Consider the following 26,944-nt stretch of genomic DNA (forward strand, 5'->3'; position numbering starts at 1 on the left):
TATTAATTCAACTTTTATTATAGCCATGTATATTTCAAATAATAAATAATGCACTCGTTCTATGGGTCATAGAAAGGTGTATACATACTTAAAATTCAATTCTGAATACAATTTAACTACAAAAAAAACTACACAACAAAGATCACAGACATGGAACGGCTAATTCAAAGCATTTTGATTTAAACCGGTTTGGAGGCTAGCTATGTCATGTTATGTAATATGTTATGTATTAATGAAATAGAATATATTACATGCATTAAGTGTAGACTTTAATTATCATGAACGATTCTTTTAATACAACATAATGAAGCAAAACAATCTCAATGTTAAAAAATAGCACTGAGGCAATGTGTGTTACAACATTGCGTAGGTTTAATAAGCAATAGCCTAGTTTGTGTTGCCATCTTTAACGAGAAAATAAGAATTTTTAGCCGTCATCACTAGCCGGTGCAAAGCACAGCAACAATGTTAATGTATTTTTAAATCAGTTGAATACAACTATGTATGTACATGTTTGGACGTTTTAAACATTGTTAACAGAAACAGGTCTAAATGAACTAATATAAAAATAAACCTAAAAACATTTTAGATAGTCCTTAAATGTGAACTGTTAATGTTGTGATATTGATGACATTTAGCTGCAATTCTAATGGAAACAAATAAACACTCAATTAAAGTTGTCATTCTATTTTTATATATGAAAGCAATGTTTATACTAACAGTCATACCAAAATGTTTAAAAATAAAGAAGGCGATAGAGCAAAGACTTTTTGTATTCTTTCATTTTAGGGTCGTTTTAGGTGCAAAATTAATGATAGTATGTACAAAGTGTGCAACTAAATAATAACTTCTGTATTTTTCATAATTTAAACACACAAATTAACATGTGAAGGAAACAATGTGGTACAGAACACAGCTTATAATTAACAAGGCAAACTCGTAATAAAGATAGAAACCAAACACGTTAAGATATAATTTCATCCATATCATTACTAATAACAAAAATGATGTTACAACTTAAAAGCATAAAACTTCATACACTCTTCTTTATATATTTTGTCTTAATCAAAGTGTTTTCAACCTATCATAACAACATTCGTCCAACACAAAACAACCAATATTCGATTTATAATCATTGACACGTGTTGACTCATTAGAAACCAAAGACAATATATGTGATGAATGCGAACAGTTCTAAAGTTCTGTTGAAGTGTACTTTCTATAGTCGCCGTTTCCGGCCTTTGTTTTGTCCGAAACATGTTTATCGTGTCTATTGTAGCCCGTATACGCTGTGTATCCAGAATTGCTCGTACCCAACGATGTGTAGCCGACCGCATTGTCATCATAGTAACCATTGTCTTTACTGGACCCATGCTTATAATCCACATTAGGCCGCTTAATCTTTCCAATCTCGGTAGATGAATTAATTGCTTCATATGACAAGGTTTCATCAAGAATCTGCAGATAAAGTGGTTAACGGAACGTAAAGCCAGACAACCAATAATATAACAACGTATTGGAATATCAACAACGTCGCGTTAATAATTGCTACGCTATCCAACATGATAATACATTTGATTTATATATGAGAAAATATTTTTTAACGTTTTCATCGCTGTTAAATGACACCGAAGCAAATAGAGCATTAACTAAGCGGTTTGTATGGTACCGTTTAGAGACACACGTAAGGATTGTCTATGTTTGCAAACACTGAAAAGATATTTTACCCTTAATATCCATCAATCGCACAACCATTTGTATCGCTAAGTAATAAGACGGTCACTACGATAAGCCGTTCAGAATGACTTTGTATAAATGATTGATGTGTATATATTGCCAGAAATTCGTGTTCCGTTTACGTATAATTTCAGATTTGTATATTTATATATACATCTGAATGCGTACAGTCAAGTTAAGTTACTGGTTCAGTTAATTTCAGTACTGATTCTTACCAAATTCCTCCAGTCAGAGGTACTGTTACTCGCTGCAAAAATACAAAAACGCGTTGTAAGATAACGTTAATGATAATATTGCACGGCATTCGATACAGACAATTGTATATTAAAGGGTGCATTGTGATATTTAGAACATGCAACTTCAAAATGTTGAAAACAGCCAAAGACGAACGATTGACAGTATATGCATTTTTATGGCATACTGTTGAATGCGTCTAAGCAACTTACTGGCATTGGATCGTTTATGTCTGGAATCTTTTGTGTCCTGCAAAGTTAAACATAAAATGTTTTTTATTTTGAGACAAAACAGCATGGTATTAAATAAACATAGCAAAATCTCGACCGATAAACGATGTAATTGTTAGACATGTGCACATAAGGTTATCTTGACCATTGCTCTGTAGTTCAAAAGTTATTACATGGCTGGGCTGTACATGGTAAATATTTGTCGAGAATGGCACAGTGTGTAAATGAGTAAAAGTAAAGAACATATTAGTTGTAAAGGTATATTAAGAATGATCATAGACAACCATGCATCAATACGAATGAGAAGTAACATAACAACATTAACAAATTCGTGTTATATTCCACATGTGAACTTTATAATTATAACGTTGTATTCATCACAAGTTCAATGTCTAGACTAATGCAAAATCATCCCAACAACTATATTTCACCATTGAAACAAATGTCTTGATAGGCGTTTACATTACACAGTTACACATGTTGTCAATAACTATTAAGCGACAATAGTTGTAAAATAACTTACGGCTTCGGATTTAAATCGACGATACCGGATGCATAAAGCCACTCTCATCTGAAAAACGTCATCTATGGTTAACCAATCAAGAAGCTAAGCATACAAAGCAGAGGTACATTAAAATAAACAAACGGATTAAATTAATTTCCGGCAACGGAATTCTGTATTGAAAATAAAATAAATACAAGCAGAATAATGTTTTTGTGTGTGTTTGTTTCTACTTTTTAAACAATTGGATTGTTTTAAATTCAAATTTACGAATCTTCATTGTTGACGTTAGGTGAGAAAATAGAGATTGATACTGATTTAATTACAAGCTATTCTATAGATTATTCAAACTCGATTATAAGCCCTACATCAATCAATGATACTTCAGAAACTCTACCAGAAGAGAAATCTTGTTTTATTCGGTATTACAATCTTGGTCTGTGTATAATATTAGTTTGTATAAAAGTGATTGTACCTTTGGGTTAAAGACGCAGTGGATCAGGAAAATACAGAAGCCCTGCAATAAACATAACAGTCTAGGTCACTATAGGTCAACGAAAACAAGCACAACGCAATTGCAGTAGACGTCATTTTAAAACAAAGCTTGATCTGAATTCCAGTCAACTTTGTAAACTTAATATGATAATACTGATCATGCTTACATTCAGCCACAGCAGTAGACGCAAGTCGACATTGTCGTAAATGTATATACTAATATAATGAGTTTTAATATTGTTTTGATTTTTATTTATAATATCGCTGGCAAACGAGTTCCTTAAATGAACCGATATCTTTTCCGTGTAAAGAATGATACAGGGTTCAATAAACGGTTATGGTTTAGATTACAATAATTAGTGCTTAACAACAGAACGGAACCTTTAGTTTTGTGCAAGGAAATAAGAACGCGGATAATAACCGTTTTGCGCAAGAAATTGTTAATTAAAACCGTATGCACGGATACATCAATATTATGTTGTGCGAATGATTTGTAACCTGTAAGCCATTACAAACGGCAAAAACGTATTGCATGACGGTGAGGTCTTCGTTGACGTAAAAGATACCGAGTATCCAGGACACGCCCATCAATGGTACTAGCACACACAGGGACCGCACACTGGTGCTATGTGACAAAACATTTCAGGAAATATAAAGAACATTTCACACATGGTTAAAAGAGCAATTCACTTTACCTTTAAACAGTATTATACGAATCATGTATGCACATAAAGAAAAGCACTTAACATAAACATGATTAAAACTGAGGTCACTACACTATGAAAAGTGCTAAAGCTGGAATTAATTAATAATACAACAAAATTTAATGATATCTAGAAAATAAGTACACATTATATTAAAAAGTATCATATTCCATGCAAAATTAGCACATTCTTATTTTTTAAGTATAATTTAAAAATATACACGTATGTCTACAAATTAGAAAGGTGTGTACTTAAATACATAACGATGTGCAAATACGAAGTTTTTATACATACAGGATCTTGTCTTTGAAGTTCTTATTTTCCATGGCTTTCATTGTAAACAGTTTTCTCAACACAATGACCAAGGTTCCAACATTCAGCTACAAGTGGAATTGAAAATGTATGTCATAAAAAAACTCGTTTAGGATTTTAATGTTAGCATATGGTTTGCTTTGTTTTGAATATTTTTGTAAAGAGACGTTAGCATTTGCTGATCCATGTGTGATGTAAAGGTATTAAGTAGGTCATCGTATGTACTATTAGAATAAAATTTGAAGGAGACTGCGAAAGAAAGTACACAATAACAGATCACAAATAAAATCAAAGAATTGCATAATAGCCTTAATGAGAAAAAAACATATGTTAATCAACTGCATACCAGAATGATAAGTAGAGTTGGCCCAACAAAAGCCCAAATCAAGCCATCTTTTATAGACAACCAACAACTGAAATGGACAAATAGCAAGCCGTATTTACTGACCAGACTTCATAATAACCCTTCTGTACAAAATCTGACTGCTTAACATTTAATTTTAAACAATAATATAAAGATACCAAAATGTATCAATTATTGGGTAGTTTGATAACATGTTATTCCCAAAATCTCAAAATACACTTACAAGTTTTCGTTTCCGTACCCCTTTGTCTTCGTGACTCCCAAACTAATTCCCACTATTACGGCCGGAATTGCTGTAATGTCAGAATTGGTAGAACCAAGTATCAGTTATGCATTAAACAGAATATCGTTTTTTAATATGGCATCAGAGTGCCAACAATAATTCGATCTGTTAAAATGTATGTATTAAATTGTTGATTGAACAAAGTTGAGATACGTTGTGTAATGCTTTAAACTTACCCCATGCCAGAATAATCATTGGTCTAGCCCTTGGCTTGGTGGCAAAGACATAGACAACAGTGATCACTATTTCTATTCCTTCCACCAGCATCAGACAAAATACCACCAAGTTTATGTAGTGGAGTAAAGCAGCGACAGCAGCACAGAAAGCCTATATGTGCATAGCTTTACATAAAACTATAGTTATGATTGAATTATTTACATTTAGGATTTCGACCATTTCACAATGTACATAAAGCAAAACACGTACACTCATTAAATCAGAATTTAACAAGCAATTAATCGCAAACATACAACAAATAGAAATAAATTAAACACACAAAGTGATAAATTTTAACAATAAACATGTTCTCTTTTTAACTCAGCAGTTACACTCAAACAAAGGAAATGTTGACGAAATTGGTAAATCTGAATCAAACGTTTAACGCATTATGTTGAATATTATTTAACGTTTTAGCTTCTATTATATTTTCATAGACCTTAAGTATACAATCCATAGCTCACCTTACTTTCCGTTCTATCTACGCCAGAAAGAAACACAATATATGCACACAGTAAGGCCACACACAAATTTATTAGGAGGGACGACCTGTTGTTTTTCACCTGTCTGAAATACAATTATCAATTCAGTGGCAAAATGTTAAAGGCAACTTTATATAATTTCTATTAATATATTTGAATATATCAATGCGAATCAAAACATACATGTAAAGCTTGTGTAAAAATTGAGGTTTGCTAAGAACTTCTTTCAATTAACAATGATGAGCATCAGTAACTTAAATGAATTACAATTTTAACTAATATGATACCTTTTTGAAAGGCATGATGTTTAATGATTGTAATTTTTTACAAAATTATAAAAGTTGCTATCGACAGGAAATGCGGTGTACAAGTGCGGTGGTGCACAGGTGTGAATACTGAAAAACATGCTGATCAACTGTAACAACTGTAAGAAAAAACAACAAGTGAATAACGTGTTTGATGAAGCGACTCGTACCTCCAAAGACACGCATGAAGTAACACCGTCAGTAGTAGGCCAAAAATTGAGACACTTATGCCAATGATGGAAACCAGTCGTAACGGAAGATCATTGTCAACCTGAACGACCAACGCTAATAATTATACTTTGAGTAAACACATGTAGAATTTTATAAAATATTAGGCCTTGTTCGGCCAAAACTGTGTTGATATTCAATACAAAACGCCATAACGTATAAACGTGTTTGACCGCAAAAAATTCTTCTGAATTAATCGATACATTACAGATAATGCTTTCAAGGAAATAACTCGATACAAGTCTTAAAATTAGAGCACATAGTATATGTATATTTGTCAATTAAACAAGAGATTGCCAAGCAATATGGTCCCCTACCGGTAAAACACCACCATTGTCAGTAGAAAAATATTTTTTTATTTGTTGCCATAGCAACCAGAATTTTTGACGTAGGAATAAAATGAAAAAATGGCGTGCATACTCTCTATATTCCCATCTATCCATGTTTCAAGTTTCATGAACAAATATTAAGAACTTTTAAAGTTATCGCAAGATCCAGAAAAGTGTGACGGACTGACTGACTGACTGACTGACTGACAGACAGACAGACTGACAGACAGACTGAAAGACAGACCGACGGAGTGCAAACCATAAGTCCCCTCCGGTTTCACCGGTAGGGGACAATAACATACATTAGATATCAAACAACATGGTGAATTGTCACGAGAACATAACACTGCATCAAACAGACATTCAATCTTATCAAAATCTATACCTCTACAAATGGGCTCATTAACACTGCAAAGTTGGTTAAGTGGTTACATTCGCATGTTGTGAGGTTAGTCGTCGAATTAAGAAGGAAGCACCCCGATGTTGACCATTGTCCATTGCTTGAATGAAATAAATTATTGTTTAAGATTAAATATATTGTTTCTTAAAATAAAATGTCTTATCATAAACATGTTAATAATCGAATCGACATCACAATACAAACTATTATTAATTATATATGGATAAAGGTCAATGTACATATTTAAAATGTAATTTTGGTTTTAATGTTTACAAAAATGGGCATCTATAAGCAATATTTATTTTGTCTCTCTACACGATATATCTTACTTCAAAAGGTTGTCTATTATAATGAACATGAATCTTTTAAGTTAAAAGTTTCACAGTTTAAAGTATATTAGAACGTTAAGCCTGTCGACTAGCTTTACTAATAAAGATATGATTAATTTATATATAATATATATTAAGTCAGAGCAAAATAGATTAATTTACAGGTTTTAATGTTTTAACATGTTTGCTTTAGAGTGAATACAGTAACAACCTTGATATATCATTCCAAAAACTACATTGCGGGTTTGTAAATGATGGCTGAAACATAAAGATAATAAAAACATTCAGATATATATGTTATAGGCACAGCATTATTTAGCGGTTAATTATTTATACCATGAAGACACGTTTGATAATTTAAAAGTGTAAAATAGGACAATCAAAAATGCATTAGTTTTCTTTCTGGGTTGTTTACTCTATCTTTGCAAATAAATACAACTAGCACCAAAGATTTGTCATTGATGAAATTATAAAGTGTTATAAATCACAACGGGTTGTCAACAAATCTTACAGCAATTTATAAACATATTGATTTTCGAACCATTGAGTTTATTATATGAGACTTAAATACAAATATTCACGTTATAAATACACATGAGTCCGTGCGGCATAGATTCTTCAAGTTACTGCTGAACTGAACTAAAATACCCAAGAGCATAAATTACCATGCTCATTACTGTTCGTAAAGTTAAACTATATGTTTAATAAGCGACTGAAGTTCAAAATAGTGCATACTAATGAGATTTATTTTAAAATAAAAAAAGAACCGTCACGAGGCTCATTTCATCAAAATATCACATTTGCCAGTACGAAAGTTTAAATGCTGATTTCAAACATTAAACAATATTCAACTCTTGAAAATAACATAGTGATTGTTATGTCTATCCCTCTGGTCACGATAGTGTTTGAGTAACGTGCGGCAGAGATTGGCGGAATTGCGGTCATTTGGAATCCCGCAATACATTTTGCAATGCTTAAAGGCAAACAAAGACAGTTACCGAAAAATGTTCAATCTGTATGGTAATATTTTTTGTCAAGTTTACACTTGTCTCATGCACCGAAAACGCCACAACCTGTCCACGGATTTCAGTGTAGATTGAATCACTATAAATACAACAATAATATACAATCTTAGAAAATTTGCAACCGAAGAATGTCGTTTTGAGTTTTGTATATACATTTGATATAAAGCTGTATATTTGCGAGTGTAGCACACGTTTTAACATCTGAGTTGTTATCATAAAACTTACTTTGAAGAGTGAGTCGGCAAAATGTCGGACATGTTTCGATAAAGGACGCCAGTTGCAAATGAAGCTGTAAAGTTCAAATAAAACCAACTATCATCTCTATACAATACATTTAATGAGTCAGGGTAAAGATAAATATTTAAGAGAGCATAAGTTATATTAAAGTATGGTAATCAGACAAGGAATTTCCTTAAGGCACAATAACAACGTATTCTATTGTATTATCATTATGTTATTCTTTTCGTTCGCATGGCAGTAAATTAATTGTCATAGTTCAACAAAACAATCAACAGTATGGTTATCAAATACAAACTGTCTTAAAATATGTATAACATCAACATCAATAAAACATTACAATTAAAGTCAAGTATAGTAGGACTCGACTCATAATCATTCAGTATACTCGAATATCGATCTCAACTCTACTGTCTATTAAAAACAAATTTCGCTTTGCTTATAAGACACCGTACATTATATGTTGATGATTAATGGACATTCAAGAAAAAATCCGTTTGGCCGGAAAATAATATGTTGGCATATATTGAGAAATAAGCTTAAATAAATAATACGTACCATTAAAACTACTCGGTTGCAAAAGTTATTGCAGTTTTCGTACTTTCGCCACCCCAATCCAGTGTATCTGCGAAAACTCCACCGGGAAATTTAATTTCTTCATTACCTGTCATATTAAGTAATTCGATTGCAATATTTGTGGTTGAAAATGTCTTATTTATTGTAGAATCGGCTTCAAAGCTTTTTCTCAGTACGTCCGTCAATGTGTCTACTGCTTTCAAAATTTTGCCGCCATCATTTGTACCCTGCAAGCAAATCGTCACTGTTAATTACGCGCAGATTATAAATTGTATTAACGTGTTTATAATGTTGTGCTTATTTTTTTTAAATACTTAATGTATTTAGTCACTGAAACTAAGTTATAAGACACGGCGGCATTAAATAAAGATTTTTTAAAATTGTTATTAATTTATTATCACATGCTATACCATGTTTCTCATGTATTACAACCATTACATATTTTTTTATTACACATGTGTAATACAACATTTTTAAGCGTTTTCATTGGCTTAGTTTTCGTTTATTGACCAATCGCATTTTGTTATTTTGCTGAAATGACGTTGCAACGTGAAATGACGTCACGAAATGTAAACAACATTCGGGATTAATCATTATATTAGCGTAAATATATATTTAATTTGCTCATTTAAAAGCATGTGATAAAAAAGATCTGACACTCGTTGTCACATCATACCATATTTTATTAAACTCGTCCAGGAAATTCGTTAGTAAGCTCGCCGAAAACTCGCTTAATAACAAAATTCCTGAACTCTTTTAATAAAATATGGTATGATATGACAACTCGTGCCAGATCCTATATATGCGTAATTATGTTATTTGATTTGCAACGTAAGTTACAACTATATTTAGTACTGCAATTTAGTTATTTATTATTCTGTAACAGTCATTGACTTAAACCTTATATTGTCACTTTCGTCATTATTGTTTTCGCGTCTGATTTGTATTGTACAGATGGTAACTTTGTTGTATGCGTATTCTGAAACACTATTTCGTCAATACTTCGTTGATATTGTTAATTACTCGTGTCTTTTTGTTACGTAGCTGAAGTTTCATGTAATAAACAGTTTTACCGAGTCTTTCATTGTTTTCCATGTATCTTTTTCCTCCAACAGGTTGCTCGTTGATGTTAGAAAATCCTAATAATAATAACAAATACTAAATTATAGAAATATTGATATACAGTTCAGTTAGAAGAGGACTAAAGCAAGTATGTGTTCATATGAATTAACTAAATATTGGTTGTATGTTTGTATAACTTCTTTTAAGTATGTTTTTAAACTTGACTGGATCTTACGTATTATAACATGCAAAGAATACAAAATAGAAAACACAATTTTGATTGCTTTTACTTAAGTTCGACTTTTTAGGATAAACAGATCGCTTTCTTATTTACATGCTTTTATAATTTTCAAACTCAGAATGTTATTCCTTGCATTACAAGATGTAATTCTTAAATGCAATACAAATTGTCGTGTGAGTATTTTAACGCTGATTATATTTTGTGAAGGGAAAGTTATGAAGTTATAAAGTTGCCATTTTTACTTAATTCCACATAAAAAGAACAGCAAAAGCAAATGGTCATTAACAGATTTACAATCTCATTTTTTTTGTATATTTGTATATCATTATATGATGTTCACCAAACCAAGCATAAGATTGTCTTACTTTGGTCATGCTTGTTGTTATATTAACCGTTCCGGAACTAGATTTCAAGATGTCTGCAACTTTTGATAACGAGTCAGCTAATTTTGAAACTTCTCCTCCTGTAAGTTTTTCAGATGTTGTGGTATTTACAGTTGTCGCTGCTGTCATTGTATTTAACACGTTGACAATGGTACTTGCGTTCACATTTGTACCGTTCAGTTCATTCAGCTACAATTATTCAATACCAAAGTTCACATGGTATTTGTAACGGTAAAGGTTCGTATTTTTACTTGTATAAAGATCACTAATAGTTTAAAATGATTCACAAGAAGGCTTGTTCTATGCCACACTAAAATAATCCCTACGCGTGTGCAATAATCAAACAAAGCATACAGGCTTTATCACTCTATGAAAGCACAAGGCTAATTACAAATATTAAATAATTTGACGGTTCAATATTGCGAATGTGCACATTACAGACATTGTGAAAGAACGCATTAGATGGTACATGTTGTTGGATTTTGATAATTTGGGTTGTACGTGTGTTTCAATAAGTGCATGAACAGCTATAAATATTTACACGAAGTGTCGTGAGCTCTTAAATTATATTTTCAAAAGACACTCTTTTTATTCCAATATTTCGCCCCAATGGGCTTTATCAAAGTTTACAAATATGAATTTACTACATCGTTTGAACTGTCTTGATATCCCTACTGGATATTAAACTGAGTTCTTTTATTATAAATGACGAACTATATTCATTTTCTGTATGTAATAACAGGAGTTTATCAGTGGGCAAGTTGTAATCTCAGTTATGGTATTTAAGTGGGATATAGTTTCATTAATTAGTCACCGTATCGATTTTTTAATTTACTATTGCATTCATGTAAATGTCCATTTTATACTTTTATAAGTGGTTTATATAAAGTCACAATCATTGCTTAGATGAAATTATACGATAAATCTTCGAAACCACATGCACTTCACTATAGACAGAAAATATTGGATTACTTTTTGAGATATTTAGAATTGTATGTTCTCTATAAAGATGTACAATTATTATATAATCGGGATGTGAAATGATTACAGTATGTTCTATCGTACCGTGTTTGCAATGTTACTAATCGCCTCCCGTATACAGGTGTTCTTTAAGTTAACCCAAACACCTTTGCTGTCACATTGTCTGGTGTAATTCCCTGCATATTATAACATCATACAAGAAGTCACAAAATAAGTTATATAAAATGGCAATTGGATCATGTCGATTTAAATTATTCAATAAAAACTGAAAGTAATAAAAAAAATGAGTTGATAAGTAAAAAAGAAAGGCGATTCCAACCTACGGCTTTGTGACAGTATTCATGACGGGCAACACGGTGATATTATAACAAATATAATTAGATATAAACATGATATCAATATATTGAAACGACCAAGACATCTCCACGAGAAAGATTGTAGTTTACAGTCGGTAGTCTTTATCACGGTTTATAACCATATTTGTTTCATAACAGAAAGGACAAAACGAAAATAGGGACATAATTGTAATAATCAGAGTGGGAAATCACGTCAAGATGGCGACGTTCATTCCGAGGCAAGTATTTTTCGCCGTTTTATACCATTTATTACTTGTATTATTTTTTTACTACTGCTAAATTTCAAGCCATATCAGCAAAATAGTTAATGGCGTTTATTTCGTATTAATATTCGCTCTATATTTCGACTTTACTCCCTGCATAATTTCTTAGCGTGATGGCCTAATTACAGCTCAACTGAGAAAATTGTCGGCGAGTAAAGTCGAGCTGTAAAGCGAATATAATACGAAATAAACGCGAATTTATTCGTTTTAAAACACCGTTTTACTAATATGGCTGGAAATTGAACGTTATTTTACAATTTAACAAAAGAAATAAAGGGTATACAACGGCGAAAAATAACTGTCCCCGCATGGACGTCGCCATCTTGACTAGCACGTGCTTACCTCCTCTAATAGTGCAGAATAATTTTAATAACACTATGAAATACCGAAACTTCCTTTTGGACACTGTGACCGCTGAGTTTGACCACACAGGGATTCGTACCAAGCAACGCCCCAAATATCCGAGTCATTTTTGCACGTACATGTCGATACTGCAACTGCATAAATAATAAGTACATTATAAACACCACAGAAAGCCAAAAATACCAGATAATGATTGTATATATTCATTGAGCATTGATAGTTTAGACGGTGCAATGTTGTATTATAGTAATTGCAATTGCTGTATGGTTGATTGTGTGGAAGCGGATTTGCTAAAGATAGCATTACACTCTAAGCAAACGAAAGAAATACAAAGCACAAACTGTACACTATGACACAGGCTTAGTGCTTGCTATATACGTTATATAACAAACAAAAATATATATCATAACTATCTTCATTTCAATCATAAAATTACTTTCCTTGTATCTACCTCCAACATGTTTAAACTAGACAACCTTTTAGAACAAGAACAATGAAGGTATGTGTTGTCGACTACAGTAAGCAAAAATGTATGTCAGTGATATTGATACTGCTCGCAATTATAATTATTAGAGCACCGATGAATTTCTTGTCGTTAATGTAGCAATCAATGTATTCGTGTACCTCTTGCACAACTTGGTGTCTGACCACTCCATCTTCCAGAGTCAAGGCATGTCCGTGTCCGTGTGCCAACTATGTAGTATCCGTTATTGCAAGTATAATTGACGACCGATTCATATAACGACCCATTTTGAATCAAACTTCCGTTAACTGGGGCAGGGAGATTTCCACAATCTACAAAACATTTTTATTTCTTCATCATCCCCGCATTAAGTAGTTAACACAAATATGAATAATGATGATGTTTTTATCATGAATATACAGCAAAATATGGTAACGTCAATGTGTTTCTTAACATAACTTCATTTGATGTTAAAGATTTGTTTCCAGCCATGCATGAGACACTTTGAATGAGAAAAACACTATACCATGAAATATTGAATAGAGATGAGTTGATTTTCTCTGCACGCAAACCTCAACCACTTGCTAAAGTTCGTGTTTTTTTTTATATATTGCTAAATAAATGCATCTGAATTTCCCAATAAGCAAGTGATCTCTATATATAAACTGATATCAACGACGTTTTTGGAACTTACTTCAAAAAGGAAATTAACGTGTTTTAATATCACCATATTCAATAGACACAAAAAGAACTACGACGTGTATTCAAGAAGATATATTTAAAAAAATAATAGCTTTACCTTTTCTTTGGCAAGTTGGTATTTCTGTGCTCCAGTTGCCATCGCCGCATGTCACCTGGCTGCTTCCATTTAAAAAGAATCCCGGTAAACACGTGAACATGGCAATAGTATTTGAAGAGGAGAAACTTACGTTGCCATTTGCAAGGGTTAATGGGATTATACAATCTGAAAACAACATACATGTATTTCTTTGTTTATAGAATGTTAAGAGGTGCCCCAATTTACAAATAATATAAACTTAATCTTCTAGGAGCAAGCTGGTTTAAACATAAATGAACTAAACTCAGCTGTTTACATTCGAAGGCATATGTTCGTTAATTAATTGCCTGCCAAAATTTTAAACGTACGTTCAATCAAAATAATTAAATATGCTCGAACAAGTTCGAATGGGTATATAAGCAAATTTCTACTACTTATACAATACATCTTGAGGCCATGTTGTAAAATGCAATGTATTGAACATTCCCATACTTTTCAAACAGCTAGGATCATATCCACTCCATGTACCGTTAACACAAGTGCGTATTGCGCTGCCGTTCAACCTATATCCATCGTGACACGTGTAATTTGCGAGTATGCCATCAGCCGAGATAGTTACGTTTCCATTTACCGGTTCTATCATATTTAAACATTCTAAAAATAAAATAAATGTTTATGTAATATATTCTTCATTGGGAAAAACATATTATATTATTGTTTATTTTCATTTAATATATACGGCCAGCAAATTTTGTCAACCAATGTGTAATAAATGAGTCGGATTTGTACTTTTTATTTCTTTAATATAATGTCATATATTTTAATTTTACCTATGACTTTTGTTTAGACACTTATTTGTTAAGGCCTTGAAAATCAGTACCTAATTTTGCAGTTGTACTTAATGGTCCAACTGACGTCGATGTTACACTTGGCGACACACTTGTTGTCGGTGTTGTCACTGGTTGAGCCGATGCTGGACGGTCTTCAGTTGTTATTGTCTCTGTGTAAATCGTTGAGCTTGCGGTCGTTTCTGTTTCGACATAAGAAGTAGCTGTTGTTTTTGAATATGTCGTTGTTCCATTGGTTGAATCTGTAATGGTTGAATTATTTTCGGTCGTTTCATTGTAAGCCGTAGGGTCCATGGTCGTCATTGGATTAGTAATAGTAATTTTGCTCGTTTTAATGTAAATATAGTCTTCATACGGAAAAACATATTATTTTATTGTTAATTGTCATTGAATATATACGGAAAACAAAATGTGTCAACCAATGTGTAATAAATAAATCGGATTTGAACTTTGTATTTCTTTGATATAATGTAATCTAATTAAATTTTACCGATTACTTTGGTTTAGACACTTATTTTTTTAAGGCCTTGAAAATCAGTACCTAATTTTGCAGTTGTACTTAATGGTCCAATTGACGTCGATGTTACACTTGGCGACACACCTGTTGGTGTTGTCACTGATTGAGCCGATGTTGCGGTCGTTTCTGTTTCGGCATAAGTAGTAGTTGTTGTTTCTGAATATGTCGTTGTTCCATTGGTTGAATCTGTATCGGTTGTATTACTTTTGGTCGTTTCATTGTTAGCCGTAGGGTCCATGGTCGTAATTGGGTATGTACTAGTAATTGTGCTCGTCTCTGTATTGTCAACCTGAACGACCAACGCTAGTAGTTATACTTTGAGATAACACATGTAGAGAATTTCATAAAATATTAGGCCCTGTTTGGCCCAGAATGTATTGATATTAAATTAAAAACGCCATAACGTATAAATAAACGAAAAAAAAAATACTTCGGAATTAATCGATACATAAAAGATAACGCTTTCAAAGAAAAAACTCGATACAAAGTCTTAAAATTTGAGCACATAACATAAGTATAATTTTCAATTAACAGTTCAATAACAGAATTAGATATCAAACAACAATTGAATTGAATTGCCAACAGAACATAGCACTGAATCAAACAGGCATTCAATCTTATCAAAATGTATACCTCTACAAATGGGCTCATTAAAACTGCAAAGTTGGTTAAGTGGTTACATTCGCATGTTGTGAGGATGGCCGTCGAATTAACAAAGAAGCATCCCGATGTTGACCATTGTCCATTGCCACTTGAATACGTGAATTATTGTTTAAGATTATAAAAATTATTTCTTAAAATAAAATGTCTAATCAAAAACATGTTAATAATCATAACGACATCACAATACAAACGTAATATTAGATATATTTGGATCTAGGTCGCTGTACATAATTAAAATATAATTTTTGTTTTAATGTTTACAAAAATGGGCATCTATAAACAATATGTAATTTGTCTCTATACACGATATATCTTACTTCAAAAGGTTATGTATTATAATAAACATGACTCTTTTAAGTTAAACGTTTGACAGTTGAAAGTATGTTTTAAACTTAAGCATTTCTACTTGCTTTACTAATAAAGATTTGGGTAATTTAAATATAATAAAATACACATCTTAAGTCAGAGCAACATAGATTTATTTACAGGCTTTATTGTGTTTAACATGTTTGTTTAAGAGTGACTAAAGTAACAACCTTGCTTGTTCGTCCCAAAAACTACATTGCGGGTTTGTAAATGATGGCTGAAACATAAACATAATACAAGCATTCAGGTATATATGGTATAGGCAAGAAGACACGTTTGATGAATTGAAAAGTGTAATATAGGAAAATACATAATTCATTAGTTTTCCTTTCTTTAAACCATGTTTGCAAATAAACAAAACTAACACCAAACATTTGTCATTTATGAAATTACAGTGTTGTAATCACAATCACAAGTCGGTGTCAAAACAATCTTACAGAAATTTTGAAAAATATTGATTTTCGAACCATTGCGTTCATTAAAGAAGACTTAATTACAACAATTCGCCTGAAAACTACACACTGGTCGGCACGGCAAATATTCCCTTACTTACTACTGGTTGCAATAAAACTCAGCTACACTAAAAAATAACTGCACTGAAATATCCAAGAGCATAAGTTATCATGCTCGTTACTGTTCATAAAGTTAAACTATATGTTTAATTAGCGACTCAAGTTTAAAAAGAGCATAATAATGATATTTAAATGCTGATTACAAACATTAAACAATATTCAATTCTTGAAAATAACATAGTGATTATATTATGTCCGTCCATCTAGCCACGATACTGTTTGAGTTTCGTGCGGCAGAGATGTGTTGAATGGCTGACATTTGGAATCTCTCAATAAATTGTGCAATGTTAAAAGGCAAACAAAGACAGTTACCGAAAAATGTTCAATCTGTACGGTAATATTTTTCGTCAAGTTAACACTTGTCTCAGATACCGAAAATGCCACAACCTGTCCACGGATTTCAGTGTAGATTGAGTCACTATAAATACAACGTAATATACAATTGAAGAAAATTTGCAACCGAAGAATGTCGTTTTGAGTTTGGTATATACATTTGATATAAAGCTGTATATTTGCGAGCGTAGCACACGTTTTAACATCTGAGTTGTCTTCATAACACTTACTTTGAAGAGTGAGTCGACAAAATGTCGGACATGTTTCGATAAAGGACCCCAGTTGCAAATGAAGCTGTAAAGTTCAAAATATAACAAACCATCATCTCTATGCAATACATTAATTGAGCCAGGGTAAAGATAAATATTTACGATATTAATTATACAAAAGTAGAATAATCAGGCAGGGAATGACGTCAAGACACAATTACATAGAAGATATGTGTTTGATTCGGTGGATTATTGATTTTAATTCACGAGTAATCATAGAAAATAATATTTTCACGAGTGGCGCATCCACGAGTGAAAAAAAAATATTTTCTATGATCACGAGTGAATTAAAATCGATATTCCACCGAATCGAACACATTTTCTTTTTATTTCATGATTTTCTTCACAGTTTATATATATTGTTAAAGAGTTTAACCAAAGAATATCGCTGGGAAAATGACGTCATTTCGTAAAAAATGACGTCATTTCACAGTAAACAGTGAACATTATCAATAATTTTCACTGTTCATTTTCACTGTTTGAAACAGTGAAATTATCAGTTTTACTTCACTGATATTTCTTAATTAACCACCGGAAAACATAAAATAAAACGTATTCTATTATTCTTAAATATATTTATTTATTATATTATCATTATGTTATTATTTGCTTTCGCATGGCAGTATATTAATTGTTGAAGTTAAAAAATATCAACAATATAATTATCAAATACAAACTGTCTTAAAAATGCATATCATTAACATCAATAAAACATTTCAATTGTAGCCAAATATAGTAGGACTCGTAATCATTCAATAAAATTTAATATCGATCTCAACTCTACTGTCTTTTTAATTACAACTTTCGCTTTGCTTATAAGACACAGTACATTATATGTTTATGATTAATGAACATTCAAGAAAAAAAGCCGTTTGTCCGGAAAAAAATATGTTGGCATATATTGAGAAATGAGATGAAATAAAAAATACGTACCATTAAGACTATCCGGTTGAAAGGTTATTGCAGTTTTCGTACTTTCGGCACCCCAAGCCAGTGTATCTGCGAACTCTCCACCGGGAAATTTAATTGCTTCATTACCTGTCATATTAAGTAATTCGATTGCAATATTTGTGGTTGAAAAGGTCTTATTTATTGTAGAATCGGCTTCAAAGCTTTTTCTCAGTACGTCCGTCAATGTGTCCACTGCTTTCAAAATGTTGCCGCCATCATTTGTACCCTGCAAGCAAATCGTCACTGTTAATTACGCGCAGATTATAAATTGTATTAACGTGTTTATAATGTTGTGCTTATTGTTTTCAAATACCTAATGTATTTAGTCACTGAAACTAAGTAATAAGACACGGCGGCATTAAATAAAGAATTTTTAAAATTGTTATAAACTTATTATCACATGCTATACCCTGTTTCCCATGTAATACAACCTTTACATATTTTTTATATTACGCATGTGTAATACAACATTTTTAAGCGTTTTCATTGGCTTAGTTTTCGTTTATTGACCAGTCGCATTTTGTTGTTTGCTGAAATGACGTTGAAACGTCAAATGACGTCACGAAATGTAAACAACATTCGGGATTAATCATTATGTTAGCGTAAATATATATTTAATTTGCTCATTTAAAAGCATGTGATAAAAAAGATCTGACATTCGTTGTCACATCATACCATATTTTATATAACTCGTCCAGGAAATTCGTAAGTAAGCTCGCCAAAGGCTCGCTTACTAACACAATTCCTGAACTCGTTTAATAAAATATGGTATAATATGACCACTCGTGCCATATCCTATATATGTGTAATTATGTTATTTGATTTGCAACGTAAGTTACAACTATATTTAGTACTGCAATTTAGTTATTTATTATTCCACAATTTGATCGTATATTAGCTTATTATTTGTTTTAATAAGTTAAATGTATTAACCAAATGAAACCCAGTTGAACCAGCTGTAACAGTCATTGACTTAAACCTTATATTGTCACTTTCGTTATTATTGTTTTCGCGTCTGAATTGTAGTGTACAGATGGTAAGTTTGTTGTATGCGTATTCTGAGGACACTCTTTCGTCAGTACTTCGTTGGTATTGTTAATTACTCGTGTCTTTTTGTTACGTAGCTGGAGTTTCATGCAACAAACAGTTTTACCGAGTCTTTCACTGTTTTCCATGTATCTTTTTCCTCCAACAGGTTGCTCGTTGATGTTAGAAAATCCTTAATAATGATAACAAATACTAAATTATAGAAATATTGATATACAGTTCAGTTAGAAGAGGACTAAAGCAAGTATGTGTTCATATAAATAAACTAAATATTGGTTGTATGTTTGTATAACTTCTTTTTAGTATGTTTTTAAACCTGACTGGATCTTACGTATTATAACATGCAAATAATACAAAATAGAAAACACAATTTTGATTGCTTTTACTTAAGTTCGACTTTTTAGAAACAGATCGATTCCTTATTTACATGCTTTTATAATTTTCAAACTCAGAATGTTATTCCTTGCATTACAAGATGTTATTCTGAAAGGCAATACAAGTTGTCGAATGAGTATTTTAACGCTGATTATAATTTGTGAAGGGAAAGTTAGGAAGTTATAAATTTGCCATTTTTACTTAATTCCACATAAAAAGAACAGCAAAAGCAAATGGTCATTAACAGATTTACAATCTCATTTTTTTATATTTGTATATCATTATATGATGTTCACAAAACCAAGCATAAGATTTCTTACTTTGGTCATGCTTGTTGTTATGTTAACCGTTCCGGAACTAGATTTCAAGATGTCTGAAACTTTTGATAACGAGTCGGCTAATTTTGAAACTTCTCCTCCTGTAAGTTTTTCAGATGTTGTGGTATTTACAGTTGTCGCTGCTGTCATTGTATTTAACACGTTGACAATGGTACTTGCGTTCACATTTGTACCGTTCAGTGCATTCAGCTACAATTATTCAACACCAAAGTCCACATGGTATTTGTAATGGTAAAGGTTCGTATTTTTACTTGTATAAAGATCACTAATTGTAAAATTATCCCAACGCGTGTGCAATAATCAAACACAGCATATAGGCTTAATCACTCTATGAAAGCACAAGGCTAATTACAAACATTTAATAATTTGACGGTTCAATATTGCGAATTTGCACATTACAGACATTGTAAAAGAACGCATTAGATGGTACATGTTGTTGGATTTTGATATTTTGGGTTGTACGTGTGTTTCAATAAGTGCATGAACAGCTATAAATATTTACACGAAGTGTCGTGAGCTCTTAAATTATATTTAAAAAAAACACTCTTTTTATTCCAATATTTCGCCCAAATGGGCTTTATAAAAGTTTACAAATATGAATTTACTACATCGTTTGAACTGTCTTGATAACCCTACTGGATATTAAACTGAGTTCTTTTATTATAAATGACGAACTGTATTCATTTTCTGTATGTAATAACAGGAGTTTATCAGTTGGCAAGTTGTAATCTCAGTTATGGTATTTAAGTGGGATATAGTTTCATTAATTAGTCACCGTATCGATTTTTTAATTTACTATTGCATTCATGTAAATGTCCATTTTATAGTTTTATAAGTGGTTTATATTAAGTCACAATCATTGCTAAGATGAAATTATACGATAAATCTTCGAAACCACATGCACTTCACTATAGACAGAAAATATTGGATTGCTTTCTGAGATATTTAGAATTGTATTTTCTCTATAAAGATGTACAATTATTATACGATCGGGATTTGAAATTTTTACAGTATGTTCTATCGTACCGTGTTTGCAATGTTACTAATCGCCTCCCGTATACAGGTGTTCTTTAATTTAACCCAAACACCTTTGCTGTCACATTGTCTGGTGTAATTCCCTGCAAATTATAACATCATACAAGAAGTCACAAAATAAGTTATATGAAATGGCAATTGGATCATGTCGATAAAAATTATTCTATACAAACTGAAAGTAATAAAAAAAATGAGTTGATAAGTAAAAAAGAAATGCGATTCCAACCTACGACTTTGTGACAGTATTCATGACGGGCAACACGGTAAAATTATAACAAATATAATTAGATATAAACATGATATCAATATATTGAAACGACCAAGACATCTCCACGAGAAAGATTGTAGTTTATAGTCGGTAGTCTTTATCACGGTTTATAACCATATTTGTTTCATAACGGAAAGGACAAAACGAAGATAGGGACATAATTGAAATAATCAGAGGAGGAAATCACGTTAAGATGGCGACGTTCATTCCGAGGCAAGTATTTTTCGCCGTTTTATACCCTTTATTACAAAATGTACTTGTATTATTTTTAACTGCCGCTCACTTTCAAGCCATATCAGCAAAAAAGTTAATGGCGTTTATTTCGTATTAATATTCGCTCTATATTTCGACTTTACTCCCTGCAAAATTACTTAGCGGGATGGCCTAATTACAGCTCAACTTAGAAAATTGTCGGCGAGTAAAGTCGAGCTGTAAAGCGAATTTTAATATGAAATAAACGCGAATATTCGTTTAAAAACACCGTTTTACTAATATGGCTGGAAATTGAACGTTATTTTACAATTTAACAAAAGAAATAAAGGGTATACAACGGCGAAAAATTACTGTCCCCGCATGGACGTCGCCATCTTGACTAGCACGTGCTTACCCCCTCTGATAATGAAGAATAATTTTAATAACAATATGAAATACCGAAACTTCCTTTTGGACACTGTGACCACTGAGTTTGACCACACAGGGATTCGTACCAAGCAATGCCCCAAATATCCGTGTCATTTTTGCACGTACACGTCAATTATGCAACTGCATAAATAATAAGTACATTATAAACACCACAGAAAGCCAAAAATACCAGATAATGATTGCATATATTCATTGAGCATTGATAGTTTAGACGGTGCAATGTTGTATTGAAGGAATTGCAATTGCTGTATGGTTGATTGTGTGAAAGCGGATTTGCTAAAGATAACATTACACTCTAAGCAAACGAAAGAAATACAAAGCACAAACTGTACACTATGACACAGGCATAGTGCTTGATATATACGTTATATAACAAACAAAAAATATATATCATAACTATCTTCATTTCAAGCATAAAATTACTTTCCTTGTATCTACCTCCAATATGTTTAAACTAGACAACCTTTTAGATCAAGAACAATGAAGGTATGTGTTGTCGACTACAGTAAGCAAAAATGTATGTCAGTGATATTGATACTGCTCGCAATTATAATTATTAGAGCACCAATGAATTTCTTGTCGTTAATGTAGCAATCAATGTATTCGTGTACCTCTTGCACAACTTGGTGTCTGACCACTCCATCTTCCAGAGTCAAGGCATGTCCGTGTCCGTGTGCCAACTATGTAGTATCCGTTATTGCAAGTATAATTGACGACCGATTCATATAACGACCCATTTTGAATCAAACTTCCGTTAACTGGGGCAGTGAGATTTCCACAATCTACAAAACATTTTTATTTCTTCATCATCCCCGCATTAAGTATTTAATACAAATGAATAATGATGATGTTTTAATCATGAATATACAGCAAAATATGGTAACGTCAATGTGTTTTTTAACATAACTTCATTTGATGTTAAAGATTTGTTTCCAGCCGTGCATGAGACAATTTGAATGAGAAAAACACTATACCATTAAATATTGAATAGAGATGAGTTGATTTTCTCTGTACGCAAACCTCAACCACTTGCTAAAGTTCGTGTCTTTTTTTTATATATTGCTAAATAAATGCATCTGAATTTCCCAATAAGCAAGTGATCTCTATATATAAATTGATATCAACGACGTTTTTGGAACTTACTTCAAAAAGGAAATTAACGTGTTTTAATATCACCATATTCAATAGACACAAAAAGAACTACGACGTGTATTCAAGAAGATATATTTAAAAAATAATACTTTACCTTTTCTTTGGCAAGTTGGTATTTCTGTGCTCCAGTTGCCATCGCCGCATGTCACCTGGCTGCTTCCATTTAAACAGAATCCCGGTAAACACGTGAAAATGGCAATAGTATTTGAAGCGGAGAAACTTACGTTGCCATTTGCAAGGGTTAATGGGATTATACAATCTGAAAACAACATACATGTAATTTTTTGTTTATAAAATGTTAAGTAGGTGCCCCAATTTACAAATAATATAAACTTAATCTTCTAGGAGCAAGCTGGTTTTAACATAAATGAAATTTACTCAGCTGTTTACATTCGAAGGAATATGTTTGTTAACTAATTGCCTGCTAAAATTTTAAACGTACGTTCAATCAAAATAATAAAATATGCTCGAACAAGTTCGAATGGGTATATAAGCAAATTTCTAATACTTATACAATACATCTTGAGGCCATGTTGTATAATGCAATGTATTGAACATTCTCATACTTTTCAAACAGCTAGGATCATATCCACTCCATGTACCGTTAACACAAGTGCGTATTGCGCTGCCGTTCAACCTATATCCATCGTGACACGTGTAATTTGCTAGTATGCCATCAGCCGAGATAGTTACGTTTCCATTTACCAGTTCTATTATATTTAAACATTCTAAAAATAAAATAAATGTTTATGTAAATATATTCTTCATTGGGAAAAACATATTATATTATTGTTAATTGTCATTTAATATATACGGGAAGCAAAATTTGTCAACCAATGTGTAATAAATGAGTCGGATTTGTACTTTTTATTTCTTTAATAAAATGACATATATTTTAATTTTACCTATGACTTTTGTTTAGACACTTATTTGTTAAGGCCTTGAAAATCAGTACCTAATTTTGCAGTTGTACTTAATGGTCCAAACGACGTTAGTGTTACACTTGGCGACACACTTGTTGTCGGTGTTGTCCCTTGTTGAGCCGATGTTGGACGGTCTTCAGTTGTTATTGTCTCTGTGTAAATCGTTGAGCTTGCGGTCGTTTCTGTTTCGGCATAAGTAGTAGTTGTTGTTTCTGAATATGTCGTTGTTCCATTGGTTGAATCTGTATTGGTTGTATTATTTGTGGTCGTTTCATTGTTAGCCGAAGGGTCCATGGTCGTAATTGGATATGTAAAAGTAATTGTGCTCGTTTCTGTATTATTCGTATAATTTGCGGTTGCTTCTGAATTGATCGTATGAGTAGCGCTCGTGTATGTATTAGTCGTGAGACTTGTCGTATCTAAATGGATCGTAGGAGGTACGGTCGTTTCTGCATTGGTGGTTGGACTTGTTGTCGTTATAATAAAAGTGGTATTAGATGTAAAAAGTATGGGTGTGTCTGTATTAGTCGTAGTTACAGTGGTCGTTTCTGCATTGGTCGTTTGAATTTCTGTCGTTCCTGTGATTACCGTTGGTACCGTGGTGGTATACGGAATTGTCATATTATCCATGATTGCTTCGGTCGTAGGACCTGTGGTTGTTTCTGAATTTATCGTAAGAGTAATGGTCGTTTCTATGCTGGTTGTAGGAGGACTTGTAGTGGTTTGATTATAATTCGAATAAATCGTTGAAATTGTGGTTGATTCTGTATTATTTGTAGTTCGATTAGTAGTATCTAAATAGGTTGTATGCCTTTCTGACGTTCCTGTGTTAGCCGTAGGTACCGTTTCCGTATCTGGAATTGTTGTTTCTGAATTGATCGTATTAGTAGCGATCGTGTTGGTTTTGGTCGTGAGACTTGTTGTCGTTTCTAAATGGATCGTAAATGTTACGGGCGTTTCTGTAGTGGTCGCTTCTGAAATAACCGTAGGACTCACGGCCGCTTCTATATTAGTTGTAAGACTTGTGGTTGTTTCTAAATTAATCGTGGGATTAACGCTCGTTTCAGTATTCGTTGTAATTTTGACAGTTGTGATTTCTGCAGTGCCAGTCGAAAGCTGGGTCGTTGTCGGTGTGTGAATTATTGTTGGAGTTAGAACATCGGACGTAGTTACCTCTTTGGACATAAAGACGGTCTCCGCTTCAGACGTGTGATCCGCGGTCGATGTTGATGGCGATGTATTTGTAGGCGTAATAGAACCAATAACTGATTGAGTAGTACTCGTTGGTAGTCCAGAGCCAATATGAGATAATGTCTCAAGTGAAGTTGAAGCCAATGTCAATGGTGTACTAGGAGAAGCATTCGTCGATGAAGTTGATGTAGAAATAGTGACGGTACAAACACACAAACAGCACGTGAGGATACTAATTATCGTCTGATGCATTTTGTTGAAGAAGTTTGTTGTTACCTAAAATGATTAAAGTAGGCACTGAAATAGGACGTAAATTTTATATATTCTCATACGGCGTGATATTTGCTTATCTAGTCATTTATTATAAGAACTATATTCTTTTACCTAGAACCCTTATTAATTTAGCTGAACGTATTGACGCGAACAAATTGTAAGACTATGTTATAAAAACACATAAGCAGAGATAAACTCTTAACATCTAGCTTAACAAACGTAAAACTGCCTCGTTCTTTTTTATCCATGCGATTTTATATTAGACGAGTGTACATCGTTTTTTATTATACGAGCACGGGATCGCTATATTGCTTCTATAAATCTCGTGACGAGAGCTAATAAAGAGAAAAACACAATCCCGTATCTAACCCGCAAATTTAATTATCAACGAAGACTGTTATATTTATAACTTTAGGACAGAATTTGTTGAATGTTATGCAGAACAAAAAGATATATAAAAAACATGTATGCATGAATAGACAATTTAAATGTGTATTGGTTGTTTAAATTACCGTATATAATGGAAAAAATAGTCGTTGATTATTTAATTACACTGGAAGCACATCATTATTTTTTCGCATTTGCCTTTATCAAGACTAAAATTCATTTGAGCGAAAATATAAAAATATTAAAGTTAAACATTTATCACCGATCATCCAATATATATACAAATTAACAAGTTCCCTAATGCAATACAACTTTCAACTTTTAATGCATCCAAAGTGTAAAGTGTATGTCAATATATACGTTATACACGTTTATATCTTACTTCCAGGTGTAACAGTTATTTGTTAAAAAGCAAAATAAATTGATTGTGAAATACCTTAATGCCACGAAAGATGCATAACGATCATTTTCCAGGTATTGACATAAGCATCAAATACTTAACTTTGACCAAACGTATAATCCAGCTGTAACGTTTATGTCTAACTAATCAATTGTGATTTTTTTTCAATTAATATTTCTTGTAAACAAACACTTTATGCAGTAACTGTAACACTTAGAAGAGTTTACCAAAATAGGATAACATTAACGTGCAATTGTACATTGAACCGTCTGAATAGTATTCTCACGCATTGTTTTAATATTGACATTGTAGTGCGTATTCCATTTAAATGCATAAATAACTATTTGGTTGCATGCCATTTTTTAGGTTTTAAACATACCTGTACTACAAGTATAACTATTTACACCCATAAGCAATTATTCTCCTTTTTGTCACGACGCGTGCACTATTTCTCCTTAGTTTACGAATTCATTATGACAAACATGCTCACGGAAAAGAAGTATTTCACGTCGCTAA

At 32.3% G+C, this 26,944-nt stretch overlaps 1 protein-coding gene across 16 annotated transcripts; it reads right to left on the reverse strand.

Annotated features, from left to right (window-relative positions):
* LOC127874896 (adhesion G protein-coupled receptor L3-like) lies at nucleotides 1–26,944 on the reverse strand. Of its 16 annotated transcripts, XR_008047157.1 has the most exons (27): nucleotides 26,808–26,944; nucleotides 24,210–25,644; nucleotides 23,821–23,982; nucleotides 23,349–23,513; nucleotides 22,714–22,884; nucleotides 22,112–22,222; nucleotides 21,184–21,275; nucleotides 20,140–20,346; nucleotides 19,551–19,616; nucleotides 18,380–18,623; nucleotides 17,408–17,471; nucleotides 17,157–17,262; nucleotides 16,443–16,489; nucleotides 15,877–15,994; nucleotides 15,268–15,532; nucleotides 14,759–14,968; nucleotides 14,371–14,532; nucleotides 13,900–14,064; nucleotides 13,262–13,432; nucleotides 12,661–12,771; nucleotides 11,740–11,831; nucleotides 10,657–10,863; nucleotides 10,062–10,127; nucleotides 8,971–9,215; nucleotides 8,401–8,464; nucleotides 7,362–7,408; nucleotides 6,849–6,921 (listed from the first exon to the last, which is right to left on the reverse strand). XR_008047157.1 is itself a non-coding variant. In XM_052419573.1 (26 exons), the coding sequence occupies exons 8-26, from the start codon at nucleotides 20,284–20,286 to the stop codon at nucleotides 1,195–1,197; spliced, it is 1,917 nt and encodes a 638-aa protein (XP_052275533.1). In that variant the 5' UTR covers nucleotides 20,287–20,346; nucleotides 21,184–21,275; nucleotides 22,112–22,222; nucleotides 22,714–22,884; nucleotides 23,349–23,513; nucleotides 23,821–23,982; nucleotides 24,210–25,644; nucleotides 26,808–26,944; the 3' UTR covers nucleotides 1–1,194. The 16 variants fall into 16 exon arrangements, 4 of the variants coding, with proteins under 4 accessions (XP_052275533.1, XP_052275532.1, XP_052275535.1 ...); XM_052419573.1 differs by lacking the exons at nucleotides 8,401–8,464; nucleotides 8,971–9,215; nucleotides 10,062–10,127; ... (8 more) ...; nucleotides 15,877–15,994; nucleotides 16,443–16,489 and adding exons at nucleotides 1–1,458; nucleotides 1,953–1,984; nucleotides 2,184–2,220; ... (7 more) ...; nucleotides 5,542–5,644; nucleotides 6,035–6,135 and having other exon boundaries at nucleotides 6,807–6,921; XM_052419572.1 differs by lacking the exons at nucleotides 6,849–6,921; nucleotides 7,362–7,408; nucleotides 8,401–8,464; ... (8 more) ...; nucleotides 14,759–14,968; nucleotides 15,268–15,532 and adding exons at nucleotides 1–1,458; nucleotides 1,953–1,984; nucleotides 2,184–2,220; ... (7 more) ...; nucleotides 5,542–5,644; nucleotides 6,035–6,135.

The sequence above is a fragment of the Dreissena polymorpha genome, chromosome 3 (assembly GCF_020536995.1).
Source record: "Dreissena polymorpha isolate Duluth1 chromosome 3, UMN_Dpol_1.0, whole genome shotgun sequence".
NCBI classification, from domain to species: Eukaryota; Metazoa; Mollusca; class Bivalvia; order Myida; family Dreissenidae; genus Dreissena; species Dreissena polymorpha.

Excerpts from the sequence above, each read along its gene's own strand:
- LOC127874896 (XM_052419572.1), bottom strand. The coding sequence starts at position 20,286 with ATGACAGCAGCGACAACTGTAAATACCACAACATCTGAAAAACTTACA. Across the intron at positions 5,645-6,034 it reads CTTCATGCGTGTCTTTGGAG|ACAGGTGAAAAACAACAGGT; the intron begins GTACGAGTCGCT and ends ATTGTATTTCAG. Across the intron at positions 1,459-1,952 it reads CCTCTGACTGGAGGAATTTG|ATTCTTGATGAAACCTTGTC; the intron begins GTAAGAATCAGT and ends CTTTATCTGCAG.